Source organism: Balaenoptera musculus, chromosome 13 (assembly GCF_009873245.2).
Source record: "Balaenoptera musculus isolate JJ_BM4_2016_0621 chromosome 13, mBalMus1.pri.v3, whole genome shotgun sequence".
Taxonomy (NCBI): domain Eukaryota; kingdom Metazoa; phylum Chordata; class Mammalia; order Artiodactyla; family Balaenopteridae; genus Balaenoptera; species Balaenoptera musculus.
The window spans coordinates 33686527-33711505 of NC_045797.1; the positions used below are offsets into that span (position 1 = coordinate 33686527).

At 40.4% G+C, this 24979-nt stretch overlaps 1 protein-coding gene across 4 annotated transcripts in view; it reads right to left on the reverse strand.

Moving 5' to 3' along the window:
• Window positions 1-24979, reverse strand: part of MEIS1 (Meis homeobox 1) — a 138417-nt gene that overhangs the window by 23926 nt on the left and 89512 nt on the right. For all 4 annotated transcript variants that reach the window (XM_036873880.1, XM_036873878.1, XM_036873876.1 and 1 more), the window contains one exon: window positions 833-909. In XM_036873880.1, coding sequence (XP_036729775.1) covers window positions 833-909 — 77 coding nt within the window. The remainder of the gene's footprint in view (window positions 1-832; window positions 910-24979) is intronic.

Genomic DNA, 24979 nt, shown 5'->3' on the forward strand with positions numbered 1-24979 from the left:
CAAAGAGGATAAGGTTTCCTCATCATAAACCCTAATCTAAAAATATTAGGACAATTAATTAGACACTTAGTTTTAGAGGAGATCGGATTTTGATACCCTTCAAATATGACACTAGCTCTGGGTGATTGTATGAACCTGGCTTTCAGCACACTCACAAAGGGTAATAAATCATACTTCCTCAAAGGCTCCTTGCCACACCGCTGTACATTAAGTCAGAATATTGTTGGCTGGTACTTGGTACATAATCTCAGCTTTCCCCCCAATCAGGAGTTCACACATTTATTTAGAAACAGTATTGCACAGCTCTGAGATACATCAAGTTTTGAACAGTTTCAAAGTAGAAACATACATTTTTTTCTCTTTTTTCTATAGGGAGATAAGAAGAAAGGAGAGCCCATCCTGGAATGCATATCCCTAACAAATTCTAACTGAACTTAGTTATTCAGCGAATTTAAAACCTGACAGGTATGTGATAGTGGATTTCCTTGTTTCATAGAAAAGAGGATATCCCTCTTTCTATTGATTATTCTTAAAAGTTAAAAAAAAAAAAGGTCATAGAGAGAGACATTTACAGAGCCATAGTGAACGTGAATTAAACACTAATATATACTATGCCTAAAATTTGTCAATTTATAAAGGAGGTGGAAAGCAATACACTGTTTTCTTTTCTATACTAGCAAGTGCTCTCACCCACCAGTCAACACTGTGTTCTCACCTTTGGATCAACAAGCCACCAGGGAAAACTGGGTGTGTCTTCTTAATGCAAAACATTAGCTGCAGGTCGCCAGAGGGGGAAGCAGATTGTGTGTAAACACAAAGCCAAATTACTTACCAATTGTTCACTTGAAGGATGGTGAGTCCTGTGTCTTGTGCCAACTGCTTTTTCTGTTCTTCAGAAGGGTAAGGGTGCTGAAAGAGGACAAAAAAGATAGGTTGTGCATGTACACTTTGGATACACAATGTGCATATCACATGTCAGGTGCAATGCTAGGTGCGAGGGATTCAATAATAAACACATATGCTCGTTAAAAAAAATATGTGTACTTCAGGCAATATTTAGGCTATTTTGTCAATAACCTAAGAGTCTAGTGAGGTCTATAATTAAAGGTAAAAATGCTGAGGTGTGTCACTCTTATTAATGGAATACTACATCATCTAATTAATGGCAGTAAAAGACAAGCCAATTACCAAGATTAGTGAAGTGTATAAATAGCTACTTAGGATACTTGCAGAACCTTGATACTGAGTTTATTCTTTAACAGGTTTATTTGTTGCAAACACAAAATTCAGTAGGATCTTCACTGTATTTTATGGGATTAAAATAACAAGTTCTTTTTGAGCGTAAAAAAGTGTACCACCTTGACGTAATATTTTCTAGAACCACAGATTTTTAAAGCTGAATCATTTGGACCAACAAGCTCAGCTCAGGTCCCCGGGAGTTAAGCACTTCGTTAACATGATATTCTCCTCCCAAAACACCATGTTGCTGGATGCAAATATCAAAATTAAGTGGGTGTATTTAAAAATAAAACAACACACTATTCATTTTAGCTCTTCTGCAAAGCACAAACAAATGAAATTCTACCCAAGTTGGTTTCCCTATCTGAATGTCAACATATGCTGGGATTCTGAACACAGGCCAATATAAGGTCAAAGACCAGCACATTTTGCGTGCGAAGAAAAAGCCTCAGGAGTTAAGAGTGGATAAAAAAATATTACAGGATTAAATAATAAAATGAAACCTATACCTCTTGTAAGATGTTTAGAATTCTACTAAGATTAGTTTTGGCAAGATACTTTCTGTTTAATAGTCAGCTATATCTAAATTTGAAATATACATTTCTAAAGCCTGGGAGAGGAGCTGGGGGCATGGTTTCCATCCATTGGTGACATGGGCTACTTTGAAACACTGCACCCCAATAAATTCTCCCAAGATAATAATTGTTCCGATAGTCAACCTTCTATTCTCTTTATGAATGGGAAAGGGCACCCCCAACTCTCCATTTAAATATATGTGCCATCGGAAACCAATTCTGGTCTATTGAATGCTAATTAACATAGCTTTCAATCTTATTAATAATGTCTGATTAGATGCTAAGAAGGCTCGTTAATGACCACTTCAATGCTCTTACATATAAGTTTAAATATGTTCTATATCTATACACATGGGATTCGATTTGTGGAGAGCAGAGATGTAGCCATTTTCCCCATAAGCATTGTGTCTTGATTGTCACTTAATCAATAAATACACAGTTAGAATAAGGCTTTGCTTTCACGGAATATAGTGCCTCTCTCTAAAGAGCTCCAAGTATATTACAGACAGAATGGTAATTAATCCCCATTATATCCCTTTGAGGGACATAAATAGAATCTATTGTCCCTCCTGTTTTACTGGTGAGGAAACTGGCCAGGGGAAGGCACAGTCCGCAGCGACACAACCTAGGGACATTTCCTGTTTCCCATCCAGTGTCTAAGCCTCATCATGACAGAAGGATATGGCAAACGGCTTTCATAATCTCCATTCCTGTCCCGCCTCAAAAACCTCCAGACCGCTCACCTTGCCCAGCAATGCGTGCCATCACCCAGCCCTGCCCACTTCCCAGATGGGCGTCCTCTTCTCCTCACCCCACCACACCCCTCTGTCCAGCCACTTGGTGTGTTCTTCCAACACACCAAGCTGGTCCCCCTACCCTCAGGCTCCTGCTCCAAGGTCACTGTCAGGTCTCAGCTCAAATGCCAAGCCTTACCCTCCCCACTCCCCACCGACCACCTTATCACTCTCACACCAGTTTTTCCCCTCTTTCTCTAATAGCAAGCATCACTCTCTGAAACACCCGTTCTGATTATTTCTTTCCTTGGTCATGCGTCTCTTCTCACTCATTTAGCATCTCTAACACCCTCGCCTTTCTCATTCACCATCCTTAAAGCCCAGACCTGCACATAAAGAAAGCCAGTAAATATCAGTGGAACAAGGAATGGCTCTGACTTGCCATGATACACAGATACTCTCCACTCAGATGCAACATCAAATGTAAAATAAAATTTTTTTTAAAAGCCCACAGGAAGTATAACAATCCAATTTGAGATCCACAACACGACTTTCCTTACTTCATTCCTAAAGTGATGTCTACCCACTCTTCTCAAATGAAAGTATGTCACCTCCATAATCGGCAAAGATCGTAGGTGACATCACCCTACTCACCATTATGCCAGTCATCACAGGCAAAATCTCACAATTGGATACTGACCTAAAAATACACTAGCAATACACTGCCCTAAGGTTTAAAACATGACTTCCACTTCATAAAGGTTTGCCAGCCAACACAATACAAACCAAATGAATCTTTTATCCTCTGAACTGAATACTGAATTATGGTTTCATATAGTAGTTCTATGGTCTACACTAGTTGAAGAATTGCACAAAGTTACATATGACCCTTTTAGACTGTATAAATTATGCTGCCATTCACTAACTATGAGACTTTGAAAAAGGGGACAACTTCTCGATTTTATCATCTGGAGGTTAGCCAGGCTAGCTAGTAATAAAAGCCTGACTTTGAAATATGCAAATTTTAGCATCTAGCTGTTGGCACTATTTGCTATATAAAGCTGTACACTGATGTACACAAGTCATTTCCAATCTATAACATCTTCTGTATATTATTTGCTTACAGTTTTGCAGGTCTTCTGGAAATCTCTTTCAGTGCTTTTCAATTGAATTAATAAATATGTCAATGGTCCCTCTTCACTACAGCTGGATGGCAACACCTTTTGCCCTGTCTTGTTAGTTGTGTCTTAATATTATGACCAGAACTGGATTAAAAATTAATATTTATGCCATTTACCTTTAGTTACTTTGAAAATTGGGAATTGTCACAGTCAGTTATTTGTGCTGTGTTTTCAAGAGTATTTTTGCATGCCTCTTTGTGAGCAAAGTTTTACATCCATTCTTAGAAAGCAAGTGGAATTACATTTTATTTATGCAAAGGGTGTCGGAAAATTCTCTTTGGATCATTAAATTACCTGATCATTATAGCTTCAAAGAAGCAATCTATGGCCTGCAAATGTCAGTGCAAGTTAGGTTGTTTCTTTACATCAGGCAGTTTCTGATTTCAGAATTTAAATATCATGAAATGAGAAAGTTCTAACCGTTTTTTTTCTCTGTCACTTTTCATGTGATCTGATTTTAAGTAATTGGAACAAACTGTGCCTAATTTCATGCAGCATAATTGCCAGGCAGCCTCAAGCTATGGAGACCCAGCACTCTGTCTCCATTAAACAATTTCAGTTGTTCAGGAGATATTTTTTTAATAGAATGAATGAGCCTGGATGAAATTAAATGTCACAATAATCTGGTCATTGTTAAGGGGCAAAAGGTATCAACAAAATTCCTAACCCTTTGTCTATGGTAGACCGACTGGATATTTTCTTTTTTCATAGTTCTTGAACCTGTGTCCCACAAACTTTCAAGTCCCCCCCCCCAAAAAATTCTGTAATTGCTAGAATCACATGAAAGCCACAACTCAGGTAGTTAATATCCACAGTCAGGCCAAAAATGTCACAAAGAAGTAGGCTTTTTACTGAAATCATATGTTTAACTATCTTAATCCTATGCATCTTACTAGATAAGCTTTTTGTGGACAGTATGAGTTATTCCTTTGTAGACTTAAAAAAATAAAAATGACTTGACAAAAACCCAACATGCCCCAGGCAAGGCTGCTGTGAAAACATTCAAAGCCCGGGTTGCGTTCCGCCCACAGGGCTAGTGAGGCCACGAGAAGGGCAAAGGTAGATGTCATTTTACAAAAGAGAGAAAGACGAGTGCCATATTAGGAAGAAAATGGAAAATTCATTCCAAACCATTGCAACCACAGGGCTAGGTCTCCCTTGCCATTTTCCTGAACACCTCTGCTATTATGGCATCTAAATGGCAAGGACACTGGTTTAAGAAACATCAGTAGGTTCTTGTGAAGGAAACAGGGATTGCACTTGCCAGATATACCAATCAACCTAATTACTATGGGATATCAAAGCAAATTTGACCACAGTCCAATAGACAGTGACAGGAGACCTCGGCTTCGTTGTGTACATTACCTTCCTGCCATTATCTCTTAAAAGCTTAATTATTTGCAAACAATTGATCAAGATGGGAATTTGAGAAAGGATATGCAAGGGCCACTGGGAGAACGGCAACGCATTAAGAGAGTAAACAAAGTTACCTTTAGATCTTACAATAAGAATTAACGATTGAGACCGGAGAGCGGGGGCAGTGCAGTAGCTGCAAGGCTTCTTTCTCGAGTGTTTCCCATTTGATCTGCATTAACACCTCAGGAATGAGTGAAAGCCATAAAACAGTGATTATGTATGGGTAAAGCTGACCCTCCCTTCCAACATTAAACCTGCACACGTGTATTAGGTGGGCTTCGCTGGGGAGAGAAGAGCTGCTAGACTCAAAGGGAAAACAAGTGGCTTGGGCAGTGGAACATGAGCTAAAGGCAAGAACTCACAAAATGATCATTCTGATTTCAATAATCAACACCCTGACTTCTTCCCAGTCTCTTGCTGAAATAGACCCTGCTTGCCACTCTTCTTGTGTTTCTAGATCTGCAGTGTGACTTCTAATAATGACCTCGGATGGCAGTGATGGCTCAATAACCCCATCAAAGAATAAAATGATCCCTAGAGTATGTGTCCTGTGTAACAGAAATAGAGGTTGTCTCAAAAAAAAAAAAAAAAAAAATTGAGGACTTCCCTGGTGGCACAGTGGTTAAGAATCCACCTGCTAGTGCTGGGGACACAGGTTTGATCCCTGGTCCGGGAAGATTCCACATGCTGCGGAGCAACTAAGCCCATGCGCCACAACTACTGAGCCTGCGCTCTAGAGCCTGCGAGCCACAACTGCTGAGCCCGCGTGCCGCAACTACTGAAGCCCGCGCACCTAGAGCCTGTGCTCCACAACAAGAGAAGCCACTGCAGTAAGAAGCCCTGGCACCACAACGAAGAGTAGACCCCGCTCGCCGCATCTAGAGAAAGCCCGCACGCAGCAACAAAGACCCAACACAGCCAAAAATAAAATTAAAAATTAAAAAAAAAAAATCTAAAAAGAGCTTACGTAAAAATTAAGTCTGAACGGTCCTTTCACCAGCCAGAGAGAATAGGAAGTGACAGAAAGAAAATGGCAATTTTCTAAAGAAAGTTATCTCTGCCCAATTCCAATCTCATATCTTGAGATGGGGACGGGATGGGGGTTTCTGATGTTGGTTATCTGGTATTTACAAGTTTACAATACATTGGAAGAAAACTTATTTCTGTAAACAGTCAAACCCACTCTTTCAGATGAGCATTAATAGGAAAAGAGAAACTCTTCAGCACACACAGATGGAAAATGTCCAACCTTCTATCTGAATGATATCCTTGACCAAATGTACCCCTTCATCAAATTTTCCACCCCTGACTGCAAATGTGGATGCCAAGACAGTGATGAACTTTATCTTATCTACCCTGGTAACCAAGTTTCAATAATGGTCCCTCCCTCACTGCCTTGCCCACTCTAACAGCTCATTGTATGGCAACAGAAATTTTGAAATAATCCTGTACAGAGCTCACTGGTGAGATAATGGAAAGCTACACTGCCCCTTCTCAAGCCTCAGATTAGTAATTTCTTGTGACACAGAACTGCCTCTCCACCGAAACTGCAAAACAGCTATAACAAAGCATAGAGGTGGAAGCAATTTTCAAGCAAAATGTTACATGCTATACTTTAAAAGGTATGGGAAATAGGTACCGGGAGAGCTGATCTAACAGGAGGAATTATGGCAACTGTCCAATATCACCCTTATCAAGGCAATGTTCTGTTGCTTGGCTGAATATGTTGGAAGAACAATTTCGGAACTTCTTTATCCTTTTTCCTCCAGCCCTTTGCCTCCTCCACAGCAAAGTTTAATGCATTAATATAAATTGACCTTGAGCTAAACTCTGGTATGTGATGGAGAGATACTCCCTTTAAAGAAGAAGAAAAAAAATCTACCATATGGCTCTTAACCATTGGATCTCTGTGTTCTTTTAAAACTTCTACTGAGTTTTTGTCACTAAGGGAATATTGTGGATCTGTCTAAATTAAAACAACCAGCTATATATATGTGACCTCTAAGAGCAGAAGCAGAAGCCTGTTAACCAATATATTTATATTTGTTTACATCAATTTTTTTTGCCTATAAAAACTTCTGCACCTTTAAATAAACTTGCAGCCCTTTTCCCCTTACGCATTGACTATGAATAGCTTACACTGTGACAATTACATTGATCTAGGATACTTTTTTCCTTTAAAAAAATCCATAATGCTTCCCTATTGTCTTTCAGCTTTATGAATTAGTTTACTGTTCAGTGAATGCTTTTTTGTCTTCTGACTGCACATTATCAAAGAGACACTTTGTGCCTCTCATTTGCATTACAAAAGCAGTGTACCGTGCAGTGGAAGAGCATAGCCTGAACGCGTAGCAGTTGAGTCCTGCATCCTCACACAGGCTGGAATCAAAAGAAGAACGGTGGTGTCTGTATGGCTAAGAAGCCAAAAATGTTTGAGTATCATCAGTGAAGTCACAGGATTTCAACCTCTTTTCTTAATTCTCCACCAAGGCTCCTAGATTACCCAGTTGCTCAAACTAAATGTTGCTCCGTTGATTGTTCAGCACTGGCTTTTTCTGAAGCCTAGTCAAGTCATTTTCCAGACAAGCCCTCCGATTTGACTGCTTGTCTATCCAGCAGCAGTTATAAGAAGTTGCTAGTAGAGGTGTGCAAGCAGGAAGGTCAGGTGGGAATCTCTAAACTTGATCTTATCACATGAAAATGACATAAGTGTGGAAGGAAAAATTGAACACTGGCTAGTATTTCGTAACAGTCCCTCACTTTGCCTAATGAGACTATACAATACACAGCACTGAAAACATTGTTTTATAGTTAATTATAAGAGGCTAATACTACAATGCCTCGCCTGTCTTTCCTATCTGATCTTTAATTCTTGTAAATATTAATTAAATATAAAATAAAAGCACTAAATAGAAAAAAACAGATACTACATTAAGGGATTTCATAGTCCTTTGTATTGGGGAATTTTTTTTAAGTTGCTTGCAATTCCATTATAATAACTATGTTTTAGATGTATTCTTCAGTAGCTATAGATATGTTCCATGCGTATTTTTAAATATATGCATTAAAGACATAAAATTTAGACTCTAAATTAGCAATTACTTATATCCTCCTCCTAAAAGTATTAAAATTCATGAAGAGTGCTAAATTATTTTGAACAGTTATGATGAGTAATGAACTCCTGAATATTGATTCTCTTAGTAGGAAACCATGGCTATAAAGGAAACACAAAAAGGCCAATAAGAAAAACAGGGTAAGAGGAGTAGGGGGATGAGAGTGGGGGTGGGAAAAGGGGCCATGCTTCACTTTTGTGTCCTTTTCAAATCATTTAAATAATAGCTCATTTGAACTCTTACCGTTTGTCAGTAGGACATATGCATTACATGCATTATCGCATGTACTCTTGGTGACCCCCATGAGTAGGGGCTATGCTTAGCTCCATTTTATAGATGAGGAAGCTGAGGCTTGGCTAGGTCCCAAAACATGAACAAAGGCTCACAGCTACTTAGTTCTGGAGCCAGGTCTGCCCTCCCCTGAGTTTCTCTACTTGGCTACCCTTCCACTGATGTTTCTTTCCCATTTCTCCATTCCCTTTTGCAAGGTAAACATTTTAAAACCAAAACATATTCTAATGGAACATGAACAAAGTTATCCATTGTGGTGAGAGGTGACTGAATGTTTCTCTGCAGTTTCAATAGCCTTCATCCAGGAAGAGTTGCTGCTTTCCTCTCCTCCACCACATCCCCACAGCTTCTGCCCTGCAGGCAAATATCAAGGGGCAGGGATGGAGCTGTGAGGTGAAAGTTAGTTCACCAGGACCTTTCCCCACATTCTCCCTCCAGCGTCTATCCAAAGGGACTTTATTAATAGCAGCTTTCTAGTATTAGTAAGAGTGATAGAGGTAGTAATGGTAACACGTATTAAGAAGTGAGGATGTACCAGGCATTGTTCCAAATCCTTCACATGCATTAACTCATTTAATCCTCACAAAAACTTTATGAGGGAGGCTCATCTATTATACCCATTTGATAGATGAAGAAACTTGAGCGTAGAAAGGACAAATTACTTTCTCACGTTCACACAAGCTTGTAAGTAATAGAGCTGGGATTTGAAACTTGGTGATAACATACAAGTTGAGAAATTCACTTCCAAATTATTTTGTTTTCTAAATGATGGGTGGAGCAATCCCACTCATTCCTGGTGAGTTAATCATGAATATAGATGATGATTACTACTCGTTTTATGAAGAAGCTATTATCTTAATGTGTATGTGTCTACAACTCAGTTCTGTTAATGGAAGCAATAGGAAATTTTGCTACAAGATACTCAATGGAAACTAATACATCCATCACTTTACCGTTCTTCTAGTGTTGCGTATAGACACAAGAATGATGGTAGGTCATATATGAGAACACTCTTTACGGGTCATAGAAACAAAATGCCTGCTCTTTCATCCACCTGCATTACAATATGCCTTAAACTGTCTGCTTTGAAATTAATTGTTGTGTGTTTTTCTACCAATTGCTTCATTTGTTTTGTGATTCTTAATCAAATATGAGTTAAATTACATTGGAACCATTTCATTTTAGTAGGATACTAATAAAACACAAGGAATGCATTGCCATTTACAAGGCAACTAGCCCAGTTCTGTGCCCAATAAATATCTGTTGTATGAATGAATGAGTGCTATTGAAGTTAGAGCACCCAAAACATCTCAACTGGCATTTATAAGTCAATGACTTCAGATAAACATCAGAAAACTAGCAGCCCCATTTTAACAATTGTTCATCCTTCTCCACTCAGTTCTACAAATCCCAAAAGCATACAGATTTTATTTACTTTATTAACTGACATTTTTAGAATGTTTACTCTGCATCAGGCAATGTTCTCAGTGCTTTACCAGTATTCACTTGTTTAATACTTATAACAAGTCTATGAGATCAGTGTTTCTACCCTGATGTTACAGATGGGGAAACTGAGGCACAGAGTCTAAGTTACTCACAAATAGGATGAAGCTGGGATTTGACCCTAAGAAACCTAGTTCTGCAGCCCATGTTCTTCATTCCTGTGTTATTCTGTTTATCTTTTTTAGCATGTGTAATTTCCCCCAAAGTTTCTCCAAAATCCGCTCTACGTGTTGTTGTTGGGTTTATATTTGTTGCAAAAGTTCCTTCCCACTCTCCAACGGCAATGTAATAAACAAGTTCTCCATCTTACAGGACTGAAGAAAGAATAGAGGAGACTACTGTCTCGACACACAGGCTCTCCCCCAAGAATTTTCACTGCAGCAATAAAGCAACAAAACAAGCACTCACACCATCCTGGACCACTTTTCTGAAAAGAAAGTTCGTGACCAGTTTATACAATAAACTCCAATAAAGTAAAGGATCTTTTCCAAACTACATGCAGCTCATCTCCGCTACTGCTGAGAGCGTGCCAGCTAAAAGGAGACCTATCCCCAACCTGTAGAACACTTTTCCACTTTAAAAATCAAAGTGAAAGTGTTTTGAAGCCATGAAGAAAAGACAAGGAAGATGAAATACAGTGGTACCATTTGGAATGAGACTGTTGACAGTCATCGTTACTGCCTTTACAGACACCCTGTCCAGCCTTAAATATTGAGGAAAAACCCTGGTGGAAAGAATAAAGTATCCATAAGTGAGAGGCAAAAGCAGTACACTTGGTGAGAAGTTGTTTTGAGAGAGAGAAAGCGACAGCTAGGGAGAGACAGAGGGAGAATTCCTGCGCTCCCAATATGACTAAAGACCCCTGGAACTGGTACTCGTTCTCTAGTGCTAATTTTCCCACTTAAATTACAGTGCTGGTGTAGCCTCATCTCATTAGAGATCATTGTCCCCAGTAGACAGTTGTGTTTATGGGGGACTCTGGCTGTTCCACACCTGCTGATCAGGTTGTTATGTGATCAAGGCTGCATACAAACAGCAGACTCGAGCTTGCCGGACTGCGACTGATGAGCCCAGGCTAATTCAGGGGTGATTATGTAGTTTACTGGACCTAAACCTCTTTAAGCTTGTAATTACTGCCTATTTGAGTAAAGAACATTCAAAAGCAATTCACTGCATCATGCCTGCCACAGCTGGAAGCAGGCTGCCAGCAGTCTGTGGGGACGTTAAAATCTACAGGGACATGGATTGAAGCCCAGCTAGCAGACGTTGTCAGCAGCACCCGCAGCCAAGTCGATGCACATTCCTGCTCACCTCTCCTGACCAAGCTTACCATTAAAGGTGCCGTGAAAACTACAGAACAGCCATAAAGATGACAAATAACGGAATGAAGTGATGCAAACTACGTTTTAATGATTTCCCCCTTTTGTAAAGCTAAACTTGAAAATGTCTTTTCACAACGCCAAAGAGAGAGAAAGTATATGCTTTAAAGAATATACACCGCTGAGATTTACTGTGTACTTGCTGAAAGTTCCATCCAAAAAAAGCAATTTGAAAACAAAATGCCCACCTTTTAGGCTTTCTAAAAGAACTGGGATGTACAGTCATTTGAGATCTCTTCCACCCACTTAGCTGTCGTGTTTATAACCTTAGCTGGGAAAATATTGTTTAGCTACTTGATTGACATTTTCTAAGATCACGTGTAGATTTCTGCTGTTAATGAATTAAAATGCTGCTCAGGCACCTGAGTGAAATTTACTTTCAAGAGTCAGAGAAGATTTCAGGAAACAAAATGTATCAGTATTTATCAGTGTTCTCGTTTTCTTTTGCTGTCACCTTAACAACTGCAGTTCTTTGTATAACAAAAGTGTAAAACTGCTTTGCATTGCTGTGGATATAATTATTACTTGTCTCTAAGTAACAAAAAAAACCTGGAACTTAATGAAGGGGGATTAAGTTAATTTCTTTTTTAGCTAACAGTTTCCTGTCTCTTAAAATGCAGACCTTGGTGAATATAATGTTCAGGGAAGGAAAATTAAGCTTTTTATTTCACTAAACTCTCCAGGAATACTGATATATAAAATTAAGATGATGTTTATTCTTTAAAAGTATGTAAATTTGGTATTAAATAAAGCCACAGAAATCCTTTCTGACTACTCCATCCAAAGTCCACAGAATCTGGGGGGTTTATGTGTTATCTACACATCATTCCTATTAATATTCATTAGGTGGGTCTGCTTGCATTTTTATAAGCTGTGAGAGAGGCAAAGAAACAACCAGAATTCTTTAACACATGAGCATTATCAACCCAACGTATGCCAAACAGCAGAGCACCCAGATCTGAAGTTAAAATTCAAACACAGTTTACCTTTACTTTAGCTAATTTCATGAAAATTCTCTTCCCTTTACCCATTGTAGTCTAAGCTCTTTAATTATCTCTATTCTCTGTAACATACACTTCAATTTTAATTTAAGAGATTATTCAGCACTATATTTTATCTTGGTTAACAACAAAACCCTTATCTTGCAATCAAACTAAAGAGAATTTCCCTTTAAGAAAAAAAAAAAAACCTAAAAACTTTAAACTGTCTTAGTAATAAGATTACCTTTATCTTTATGAACCTTCTTAAGCAAACCCTTTTTAACTCCCCAAAGCATTTATTGATGTGAATTCACTGTCTGTCTCCAGAGCGGATTATAGAAGAAGGAAGAGTCTTAGTCAAAATTTGGGCAGATCCCCAGTATTTGTTTCCCAAATTATGCTTTCTCAGTCGTCCAGTCTAACTGGACAGGGAAATGCTCACAGGGCTGTGGACGTTTTTCTGTGGCATTCCCACAGAGCTCACAGATGTTCCTGGAACATCTTAGATGAGTAGGAAAAAGAGTGGGACCTGTCATCAACAAGATGACAAGATAAAGGTGGCAGAAATAAAGGTATTCAAAGTTAACTTGGAATGTAAATTGGGGCAGCCACTGTGGAAAACAGTATGGAGGTTCATTAAAAAAACTAAAAATGGAACGACCGTACAATCCAGCAATTCCACTCCAGGGACTATATCCAGAAAAAATGAAAACTCTAATTCAAAAAGATACATGCACCCCAATGTTCACAGCAGCACTATTTACAACAGCCAAGACATGGAAGCAACCCAACTGCACATCAACAGACAGTCTTAAGAAGATGTGGAATATATACACAACAGAATATTACTCAGCCAGAAAAAAGAATGAAATATGCCATTTGCAGCAACATGGGTGGAACTAGAGAGTATTATACTTAGTGAAATAAGTCAGACAGAGAAAGACAAATATACTATACGATATCACTTATGTGTGGAATCTAAAAAATAATACAAATAAATCTATATACAAAACAGAAACATACAGACATAGAAAACAAACTGACAGTTACAAAAAGGAGGGGGGGAGGGACAAATTAGGAGTATGGAATTAACAGATACAAACTTCTATACATAAAATAGATAAGAAACAAGGATTTACTGTATAGCATAGGAAATTATACCCAATATCCTGTAATAACCTATAATGGAACATAATCTGCAAAAGAATAAAAAGAAAGTTAACTTGGCTAGTTGAGGCTTTTTTTTAAAGACTTTGAGTTGGGTGATCTTTTATATCCTTTATATTTGTATAACACTTTACATTTTCAAAGAGCTTTGTTATATTTTATGAAATTTAAGCCTTACACTACTTGGCCAGGTTGGAAGGACAGGTAATGTTGCCTCCATTCTACAGGAGAAAAAACAAAACTCAGAGTGGACACATGGCAGGTTATGAGGTTAGGAAGTTGTGGCGCACAGGCCTGGAGCCCAGGCCTCCTACTTTTACACTCTTCTGAAGCTCAAAGTTTATCTTTTGATGATAAAATAAAGAGCTGTAGCCACGTCCTTCAGAAAGCTACCGTGAGTTGGTGAGCCCAGCCTCTGTTTTACCTGTGTAAATGTGCATTGCTCTGTACACAAAGGGTGAAACAAAAGCTCAGACTAAAACCAGATAAAAAAGAACATCTTTCAAACTGGCTGTCATCACTTCTAACAAAACTTACGTAAGTAACCTAAGTAGTAATGCTAGAAGGTCTTAAATAATGGCATTTGCCCCTTCTACAACAGGCTTTGGGAAAGAACTATTGTTACCCAATGACGGGGTAGTTTGTTTCTCTTTGACACAACTAGACTTAGTTTGTTTTATTTAATGTCTTTCTTTGCCATTTCATGTGTGACATGAGTTTGCTAATACCATATACAAGAGGCCTCATTTTCCCCCCTCCTAAGTCACTTCCTAGGAGAACCTGGCATGTTTCATCAACCTGTGTAGGTCAGGAGAGTGGGTCATTAAGTCCATTTCTGCTCCAGTGATGTGGTTACACATTGACAAATAGCAAATCTAAAGGAAAACATTTTAAGAGTTATTGGTTTCAAGAGGTGCCGTTAGGTGTAACCAATTGAGCTAGATAACTGAAGTTCAAGTCCCAGAACCCACATTAACTGTGTGACCTTGATCAAGGCATTTCAGTCTTCTGAGCGTCACTCAGCCTCCTCATCAGTGAAAATGAGGATGACAGAACCGGCGGGGGTCAAATGAGACAACACACATTAAATTGCTCGGCATGGTGGCTGGCCTGGATGGAGGGCTTAGTAAATAGTAACTGAATCTGAGATGACTCACAAGGATGGGATGATCTAACTAAACATATTATATACATATTTTTTTTTTCACAGTTTGTAGGGAAGAGGGTTTGACTATGTAATACTTGTCATTTATTTCTCTAGTGTTTAAATTAGGTTTTAATGTTTTCTTACAATTCTCTTTATTTAGACAATCGCTTCCAGGATATCTAAAGATGGGGCAGCTACAAAGGCAGTCACACAGGGCCCCCCCCCAACACACACACAGAAGAGCCCCATGCCTGGTTTCATTTGCTGATGTCACCATCTTGAAATTCTTCAAAAAAAATTTTTTAGAAGCCCTGCATTTCAGTTTGCACAGTTTATAAGGAGGATGTATGCATTCTCCACAAATCATATAGCTGGTCCTGCTAAAAGAAAGGGAGGGAGGTTATGTTTTCCCTATCAGATGTTTTATATCCAGCTACAACCCCTCTTGAATTGACCTGAGCTTCACAGAAGTAGATAAATAATTACTACGTTTGTACTACAAGAGTGTAAAAAAGAAAACATTAAAAAAGCAAGATGTAGGAGGCGAGACGGTGTGGATGTGCTCAGGCCTCAGACAGATGAGTAAGGACACTCGAATGACCCTCCAGTGGCCTGCAAGGATTCACACACTCCTGTAAGTGCCTAAATCACCCTCGGGGACAGACCGAGGCACCGAGAAAATATTCCATATTATAAAGTCTATAGGGGATAAAAAAAATCAATAATCCGAAACCTTCAAGGTGTGAGGCCCATTCTGGCTCACTGGACTTCGGGACGTTGAGAGCCTTTGTCTTTTGGTGGCCGGGAGTCAGAAGTGGCAATTCGCCCACCTTCCTTGGCAGGGGATGAGTGCCACATTTGGCAGAAAAGTGTGCTCTCGAGAAAAGGGAGCAGAGAATCTTTTGGCCTGGGCTCCAGCTAGGATAGATCAAGAGCGAGAACTCACCCTTGCGTGCCAACCAAATGCCACTGTAATTAAAAACAAACCTTTGGAAATAAAGTATCTGGAAATTGTTTCGATTCCAACACATTCACAATAGGAGCTCATCAATAGTTACAATTAATTCACTTGGTCACAGGGTTCTGGCGGGGGAGTGCTGTCATTTTTTCTAAGCCTTCTTAAACAGAATTCTACTTTTTGTTGGTTCAGATAAATATATAAATAAGCAAACTAAAGAGAAAAATGTATGTAACAAGGCATAAAGTTTCAGAAGCCTCTAGCATATTTGGATCTGCACCTTACATCAAACCTTCTAAGATGGCAGCCCTGATTTTTTAAAAATGCAAACTTCCGTCATTTTGATGAGGCCAAATGATGAACTCCACTATTATATGCATATATTTTGCTTAATGGCTTCATTTATTTTAATAACAAAGGGAAACAAGATTTTACAGATGAAAGCTTTTTTTGTTCATGGCTCCAATGCAACTAGGATTTTAAAAATCTGTGATGTTACCCAATATGTGATAATGCCTGCTCTCAGGAGGCCTATTTCATCCCATTTTATGCAGGGAAACCTACACAGAGTAACCACCACCAGAGTACCCCCGATTTTAAGAAGGGATGAGTGTCAGAGGTCTTGTGATTGTTCCTTTTCTTTCCTCTGAATGGCTACATGTTCAGTAAAGCGTCAGCTATGGAATTACTGGAGCAATGGGATTAACTCACTAAAGATTTATTATATATGAGGCAGGAAAGCGCTGTTCATATGATTTCGGGGATAAGAAAATAACTGCATAAACCTCTTTTCCCTCTGTACAGAAATCTGCCTACAGGGTTTAATATTTTGTTGAGAATCAAAAAATAAATCACCACAAGTAACTTCAGTTTAATTCTTGTTTGATTTCTTCGTTACACTGAATATCTACGGTGAATCAGGAAGCCAGGAACTCATCAAAATCAGTTCCCATGGGAACAAAAGACATGTCATCTCAGAACCTCCCTGTTAGCCCCTAAAACTTGCCCATTTATTCAGAATGTCTAGCTAGTTTCAGAAAAGAAAGGAAGAAAGAGAGAGAGAGGGAAAGAGAGAAAGAAAGAAAGAAGAAAGAAAGAAAGAAAGAAAGAAAGAAAGAAAGAAAGAAAGAAAGAAAGAAAGAAAGAAAAAGAAAAAGAAAGGGAAAAAGAAAGAAAGACGAAGGGAGGGAGGGAGGGAAAGGGAAGGGAAAGGGAAGGGAGAGAGGGAGGAAGGCATTTGGCTCACTAAAAATTCAGGTGAGATGACACAAACCAAAAGTCTGAAGTGGTGTTTTTTTTTACTGAGAGCCATACCTTCAGACTCTAGAATACAACAGATGCAACTTGCGAGCCACACAAAGGATGTGGAGTGATTTTACAGACACTCTCTTGGCCCAAGATGGCAGCTCATGATTAATGGCTGCGTCATCCTTGGCCCTGCTGCAGTCAGGCCTGGGGTCTGATCCTGACACAGAGCCTTCGTCTGCAGCCAATCAGCAGATGTAAGCACATAGGCCCTGTCAGGTTGACATATCATTCCTTCGACAATGTCAGCGAGTATTAATGTTCAATTATCTGTCCTAGAAATGACCCACGCTTTTATGCATTGTGTAACTGCATACGTGGCGCTCCGGTAATCCCAAAGACAAGGGCAGAGATGCCCGCAGTAAACCAGCTACTGGGAGTTGGCTTTCCAACATTGTCATGACATTGCCTTGCAGTACTGAATAGGAGATTTAATTTTAGTTCTTTTCCTAAAACATATTTGAAAAACCAATGAGCCATCTATCTATCTATCTATCTATCTATCTATCTATCCATCTATCTATCCATCTATCATCTATCTATCCATCTATCTATCTATCTATCATCTATCTTCCTTTTAGTATGTCTGCATGCCAGTAGTCCTTTCTATTTAACAGCAACACTTCACAAGAGTCATCTGTGACTAGCCGATCACACTCAGCCAACTGTTCTTCATATATGACAATGAGCTGCTCATTATGTGTGGGGTGACTTTTTAGTTCATGAAACCAGGTGTATATCATTTACCATCAAACCAAAATGACAATAGTAGACTCCTCTGGAGTAATGTCAAGATCAATTCAACTTCAACACGTGAATCTAAAGGAGTCTTTGCAAGCCAGCCACCCCTCCTGCCCACTATTAAAAATCAGGACTCTGGCAGAGGAATGATTTAAAAAGCATACCTGAGATCATTTTACTTGTTAACCTTTACAGTTGCTCAAGTTTTTTAAAATATTGTCTTAAATTGTTGTAGTTAAATTTAAAATCCCCCTTTTCTCATATATCATGGTAAGAAAAAAAATTATTTATCTTAGCAGACAGCTGCATTTGCATGGTTTTTGTTGAACTCACGTTCAAAGGTTATCAATAACAAGTTTGCAAACTTCTCATACAACCAGCACTGAAAGATAATGTACAGTAATTGCATGATAACTTCCTCCAAAGCTGAGATAAAACTTTTCATGCAAATTCAGGTTCACCAACCTATACATGATAGTAGGAACTTAAGTAGTTCAGATTGCAGCTCAATGAATTTGCCCCATGATACGAATTTTTAAGGAATAGAAAATGCAATTATTTTTTCCTGTGGAAAGCCACTAAAACTTCATTATTTTGCCTTAATTTTAACATGTGAAAAGCAGGTTGATTATGAAATGTACCTATTAAAAGTCTAGCCAGCCCTTGGTCACAGTGTGGTGTCTTCTGCTATTTCTACATGTACTCTCAACTGAACTGTGAAAGTCCTTTTATCTTTTTTAATCTTTTTTTTTTTTTTCTTCCTTTTCTTGGTCTGCCTACTGTGTTCCCAACAGCATTTTTTTTCCAAATGACTTCCATTCTCCTCCAGCTCCCAATCCTACTTCTTGGACACTTAGCAGTTGACTTTGCCTCCTGGTATGCTAACAGATCCTGGTATGCTAACAGATCCAGAAGAAGAACACCCAAGACTCCCTTCTTGTCTAATTCTAAATCTCCCTGCCTTCATCTTCCCCTCCTGGTTCACATGCATTGCTAAGCCCTTGCTCTGAGATGCCATCCCATCACTCTCCCCACTCAGCCCCTCCACTGCCCACTTGTTCTTGATCCTTGCTCCATTCATCAGTCCTTTTCTACATTTATCTTCAAAGGTTCCTTCTCTATTGCCTAAGTAAATAATTAGGCTGTGCTTTAACAAACTGCATGGAACATAGTAGCAATCCCATGAAAGACAGCTGCATGATTCTATGTGTAAGCATTCAAATCTCCCTTCTCCTAAATATTAAAAAAAGAAAAGAGAAAACTTCCCCTCTTGTTACCACCTCCTCATGCTACTGCCCAAACTGCAGCCCTCAGTATATTTCCTCAAGCAATTGCAGAAGGGTCTACCTTTGTTGCCTCTGTCGTAGTATCGCCCGTATGCCTCAGAATACAGCTTCTTTCTCTTCCAAAGTCCTGAAACAGGTCTTTCAAAGGTCACTGATGATATCCTAATCCCTATACCAGAACCTTTCCCAGTCTATCTACTGCAAAAAACTTTCAGGGTTTGGTCACCTCTATTTTGAAACTTTGCTCAAGCGTTTGGTCAATAAATATCATCAAGCATCTCTATTATGGCTGAAGATATAGCGGTGAAAGATTCAATCATCTTATTTACGAGGGAGGCAGCTCGTAAATAAACAGTCACCATGACAAGTGCTCTCTATCAGATGACCATCAAGGCGCTGTGGGTCTGGAGGCAGGGGCCATTTCCTCTTTCCTGGGGAGGACCAAGAATGGCTTCCCCAAGCTGTGACAGCTGAGATCAGATGTGAAGGATGCAGGAAAAAGTATGAAGTGGAGAAGGGGTCATGGAGTTTCCAGATGAGGGAACAGCACGTGCCGGTGCACAGAGTACAGGACCATTCAGCACCTGTGGGGAAGGTAAGTGTGTATGGAAAGGCCGAATGAGGAGCCTGGGTGCTCAGTGGGCCAGTGTCAGACCTCAAGAGTCCTTGAATGGCATGCTGAGGATGTTGTATCCTAAGGGCAATAGGGAGATATTACAGGTTTTCAAGTAGGGGTGAGATTTGGCCAATTTTGCTTTGGAATAATCACTCTGGTGGCAAAATGAGGGATTCTTTGTAAGGGATCAATTACAAACAAGTGTAATTGATTAGAGGCAACTGATTGGAGGCAGGGAGGCTGATTAGGGAAAGGGGAAAGCAGGAGACAAGGAGGCTATGGCAGCGGGACTAGATAGGGATAAGAGAATGAAGAAGTGTTTAGGAGGGAGTGTTGATGGGACTCAGGGAGTAATCTGCGAAGCAGGGAGGAGAGGGAACCTTCCAGGATGAATCTGAGGGTCCTGGTTGGAACTTCCGGGTCCATGGTGATGTTGTTAAACTGAGATGAGGATGAGAGAAAGGAGAGCCAGTTTGGGGACTTTGATGGATTCTGTTTGGGAATGGACTCTTCCTTATCATTGGACCTTCCTTCCTTTTCTTAGAATATTAAAGTGTGGGAGCTAGAAGGGACCGGAGAGATGAGTCCAGCCCACCTCCGCATTGGACAGACCTCCTGCCTGCTCCTCTGTCTCTTTCTCTAGGTTTTTTTTCCTCCAGACAGCCTTTCAAAGGAGGCGTTGCCTGAATTCCGTTCTTGCCCTCCTCCTTTTCTCTCTCAGCTCTCTCTGGGTCCATGACTCCATATCCATCTCCAGCCTCGATGGAGGTAACACCGAGCCTTGTACTCTCACCGAAGCCCCAGCCAACCCATTTCCAACTACTGACCATACAACTCACACGGACATCCCACCAGCACCGGAACCACACGTATCCCACACGGAATGCCTCACCTTCCCCTAGACCCAGTTCCTCCTTCTAACTTCCCCTCTTCCCTGAAAGAGACTCCAGCTCCCTAACTGCCAACGTGAAACCGGGAAGTCACCTTTGATGCTCTTCTGTGCCAAATGTCCACTCGTGAGTGGTTATGAAAACGGGCCTCAGAGCCAGAGGGGCTCGAGTTCAAATCCAGTCCCTGCTTCTCACTGCGCTACTTCAGGCAAGTTGTTGAATCTCTCAGAATCTTGGTTTTCTCAACAGTGAAATAGGGAGACTAGCAGTACCTCCCCTAGAGGGTCATAGTGGGAATTCCATGAGATAAAACATGAAAGTGCTTAGCGAGACCCACCAGCCAGGAGGAGCTTTTTATTCACTGACATTATTTAGAATTGCCAGTGCATGGTGGTAATAATAAACAGACTGACTTTTCGTCATTTTATTATTATTTGTAAATTCTCTACACACATGGCACTGACAACCCACCCCGGCATATCACTGGCACTCAGCACAGTGTATGATACACATGTGCCAGCTATGAATGCTTCTATTTATGAGGTGCCGGGTTTACCTCCAAGATATCGTCCACCATCCATCCATCCATCCATTTCTTTACACTCTCACAACCACAACCTTCTCACCAGAACTGTTGTCACTGTCTCTGAACTGTCCTCCTCGCTCCAGTTCTTCTTGCAAACTGCACCACCAACTAGATCTACGTGCTTTTCATAGAGCTCCGAGATGTACACGGTTCCTTGCACGCAGTAGGCACTCAAAACGCATTTGAACTCACTTGGAAAAAACGTGAATGGCCCAATTCATATTGTTACTCAAAGAGAAGGGTAGATGCGGCCTAAAGTTTAGCCGTCATTTACGGTGGGGAGAAATAACAACAAGCACGTTTAAAAGTTGCTTTTTCCTGCTGTGCAGTGGGATTAGGTCACCCCATCGTGGAAAACATCCCAGCCATCTCTCCGCACAAACCAGACAATTTTAGGTATTTCCAGGTAAGAGCCCTGCCTTCATCCTGCTGCTGCATAACCCCCTTCCCCGACCCCCTACCACACACACACTTGTGCAGTGCAGGCGTCACAGCCACGGAGAACCCCAGGGCCAGCATGGCACCCATGCAGGGAACCCACAGCTCTCTGGTGGTGCCATAAAGCCGCTGTGATCAAGTAAGTGGGGCAAACACACGGCTCTGATGACGTCACATGGACTTCTGCCTCAACTCTCACCAGATCTAGTCAATGTGTATGCAAGCCAGTTTCAAGAGCGATAACAAACCATGAATTTAAGTCTCAAGGTCTGGAAGTAGTGACACCCAGCAGGGCTGGTGTCTGAATTAGGGCTCTGAATTTTTTTCCAGTTTCTACTTTATTGTACACTAAGATCTCTGGTAGATCGTCAGACTTTTCTAGCCCGCTTCCTCCTATAAAATGTTCCATCCGTAAAATGGGGGTACGATGATTAACTGTTGAATCACATGCAAACGAAGTACTTAATAATCTTTTCAAATCAAATAGGATACTTGCTTATAGCTGGATTTTTCAAAATTCAGATACACGCTGTTTCATGCAGGTCCATTTGGCCTTTTTTCCTTGGAAATTCACCCCACCATTTACTCAATCACTCTCTTGAACACTGAAGTGATGAATGTTGCTGAGTGCTCACAGTTTCTGGTCCAATACGAACACTTTCAAGGAGTAAGTCCAGGGCGCCTGTCATCTTGGTAATTGATAATGTTTTCACTTCAAGGTGTGGGCCTGAGACCCACAGGGCTCAACGGGGGAAGTAAATGAATTGACTTGACTACATCTCTTGCCCACCTGATACGCATAAACTCATTACTGCCAAATGTACTTCAATATTATCAAGAGGGGATGGCAACATATATATTTGACAATGGTTAAAGCGCTGCCTTTATTGTATTTTACATTCGCAAATTAAAACACTTGGTTTGTCGTTACAATTCTTTGTGAAAATCTGGTCTTCACTATACTCACAATGAATTATAAATGCCTGCACCAAAACAAAGGATAATCCACGATGCCATCAAATGTATGCCTCTCTTTCTAATTTTGATTTCTAGGGCCCCTGGCCTCCGTAAGAGAACACATGCAGGGGCACACACATACTGTATTTCAAATGGAGATTTTATGTAAGCTTATTTTTATAGTGATTCCAAGAGTAGCTGCTCTGCTTTTTATCTATGCAAACTGGAAATAAAGTAGGCACCCTGCCAGCTCCCTGACAGCAGGCCAGGCCCGGGCTGCCATGGGTAACTCGCACAATGACATCTAAGGGGTCCAGAAAAGAACCCTGACTAATGGCTTTTGGATTCCTTGTGACCTTTGATCCTCAGTGACTTAGACCAAAATAAATGACCTAATTTCAAGAAACTACATCCAGCCTGTGAACTCTAATGAGTGAGAGAATTTACCCACTAAGCAATGATTCATAGGTATGTGCTATTCATAATAATTCATAATAAGTCTCTTAGCCCAACTAGAGAGAATATACTTTTCGGATGCTCACTTTTTCCTTGTATGTTATTTGTTGCTTTTCCCTTGTTGCTTTTAATATTTTTTCTTTGTATTTAATTTTTGTCAGTGTGATTAATATGTAACTGGGTGTGTTCCTCCTTGCGTTTATCCTATATGGGACTCTGCGCTTCCTGAACTTGGGTGACTGTTTCCTTGGATGCTCACTTTTTAAAACAAATTCATCTTCCAGGATGCTGTGAAATTTGAGAGTGCCCATGGCAGATAAAGTACACAAGGCAGCGGAAATGCGAAAGGATTTCCTGGAGCAGACTGAAGTTGGCAAATAGGACTAGGAACAAAAGCATTTCTCCCTCAAATGTATGTATTGTTTCTGTAGTTGGTGGTTCTGTTGCTTCCTTACTGACAAAGGCTACCAGATCTGGAGGTCCAGAGTAGGAATTCGGGAGCCAGTACAAGCACTGAACACACTGCCCTCTCCCCATGATAACTTCCATGACTGACTATCATCGCCAGAGCCCTGAAGCCACATGGGGGTGAAGGGTAAGATTCTGTAACATTCAACCTTCACCCATCCTATCACACAAGTGTACTGTCAACAAGCCCCAAAGAAAAAGTCAGTATATCTGCAGAGTCCTTGATCTATCAGAAGCTTTCTGGGTACCTGAGAGACCCAGTGAAAACTCTGTGCTATTCATTTAGGGCAGTGAAACTACCCTGCATGATACTATAATGGTGGCTACATGTCATACATTTGTCCAAACCCCTAGAATGTACCACACCAAGAGTGAACCCTGATGTAAACTGTGAACTTTGGGTGACGATGATGGGTCCGTGTAGGTTCATCAGTTGTAAGGAATGTGCCACTCTGGTGGGGACAGGGGGGGTGCTGATAATTGGGGAGGCTCTGCAGGTGTGGGGCAGGAGGCCTATGGGAAATCTCTGTCCCTTCCCCTCAGTTTTGCCGTGAGCCTGAAGCTGCTCTAAAACATAAAGTCTAGCTTTTTAAAAACTCTTTGATATTTAAAAGAAAGTTCTTGTACACTGAAAAAGAACTGAAGTCGGCAGAGGAAAAACCAAACGCTTTAGTCCAAGAGACGTTATAAAAATAATGCGTTAAGTTTCAACATCAGAGGAAAAAAAATCCAAGCATTAAAAATCAAAGATGAAGGGCTTCCCTGGTGGCGCAGTGGTTGAGAGTCTGCCTGCCGGTGCGGGGAACACGGGTTCGAGCCCTGGTCTGGGAGGATCCCACATGCCTCGGAGCAACTGGGCCCGTGAGCCACAATTACTGAGCCTGCGCGTCTGGAGCCTGTGCTCTGCAACAAGAGAGGCCGCTACAGTGAAAGGCCCGCGCACCGCGATGAAGAGTGGCCCCCGCTCGCCACAACTAGAGAAAGCCCTTGCACAGAAACGAAGACCAACACAGCCATAAATAAATAAATAAATAAATGAAGATATGTTTAAAAAAAAAAAAATCAAAGATGAAGAAAAACAGTCATCTTTCCATTTAAAAGCTGTCACCTTGCTTGTGCTCCTCAGATCCTTGCTTTGCAAAGTCTGGTCTGTGGACGAGTAGCAGCGAGCTTGTTCAAAATGCAGAATCTCAGGCCTCAGCCCTCTGAGAATCTCCATGCAAAAAAACATTCCCAGATAATTGGAATGCACACTAAAGTTTAAGAAGCACTGCTCTGAAGAAGCAAAAAAACCTTCAGTTCTGTAGTAATTTCCATTTCCCAACTTTTTAGATGGTAGACTTTAATTTTTTTAAAGTTACTATTTACACCTCAGTTTAACCTCCACATGTGTACATTGTTAAATCTCCTGAGACAGCTTCCGAGGAATGTTGTAATTACTACTGCTATGTTGTACAAAGATTAAAATCAGGAAAATATCTTCCATTTAGAACCTACAGTCATTCTACCTCTCTCCATCATTCCAACCTAGCAATGTTTCCAAGGATTTGGTT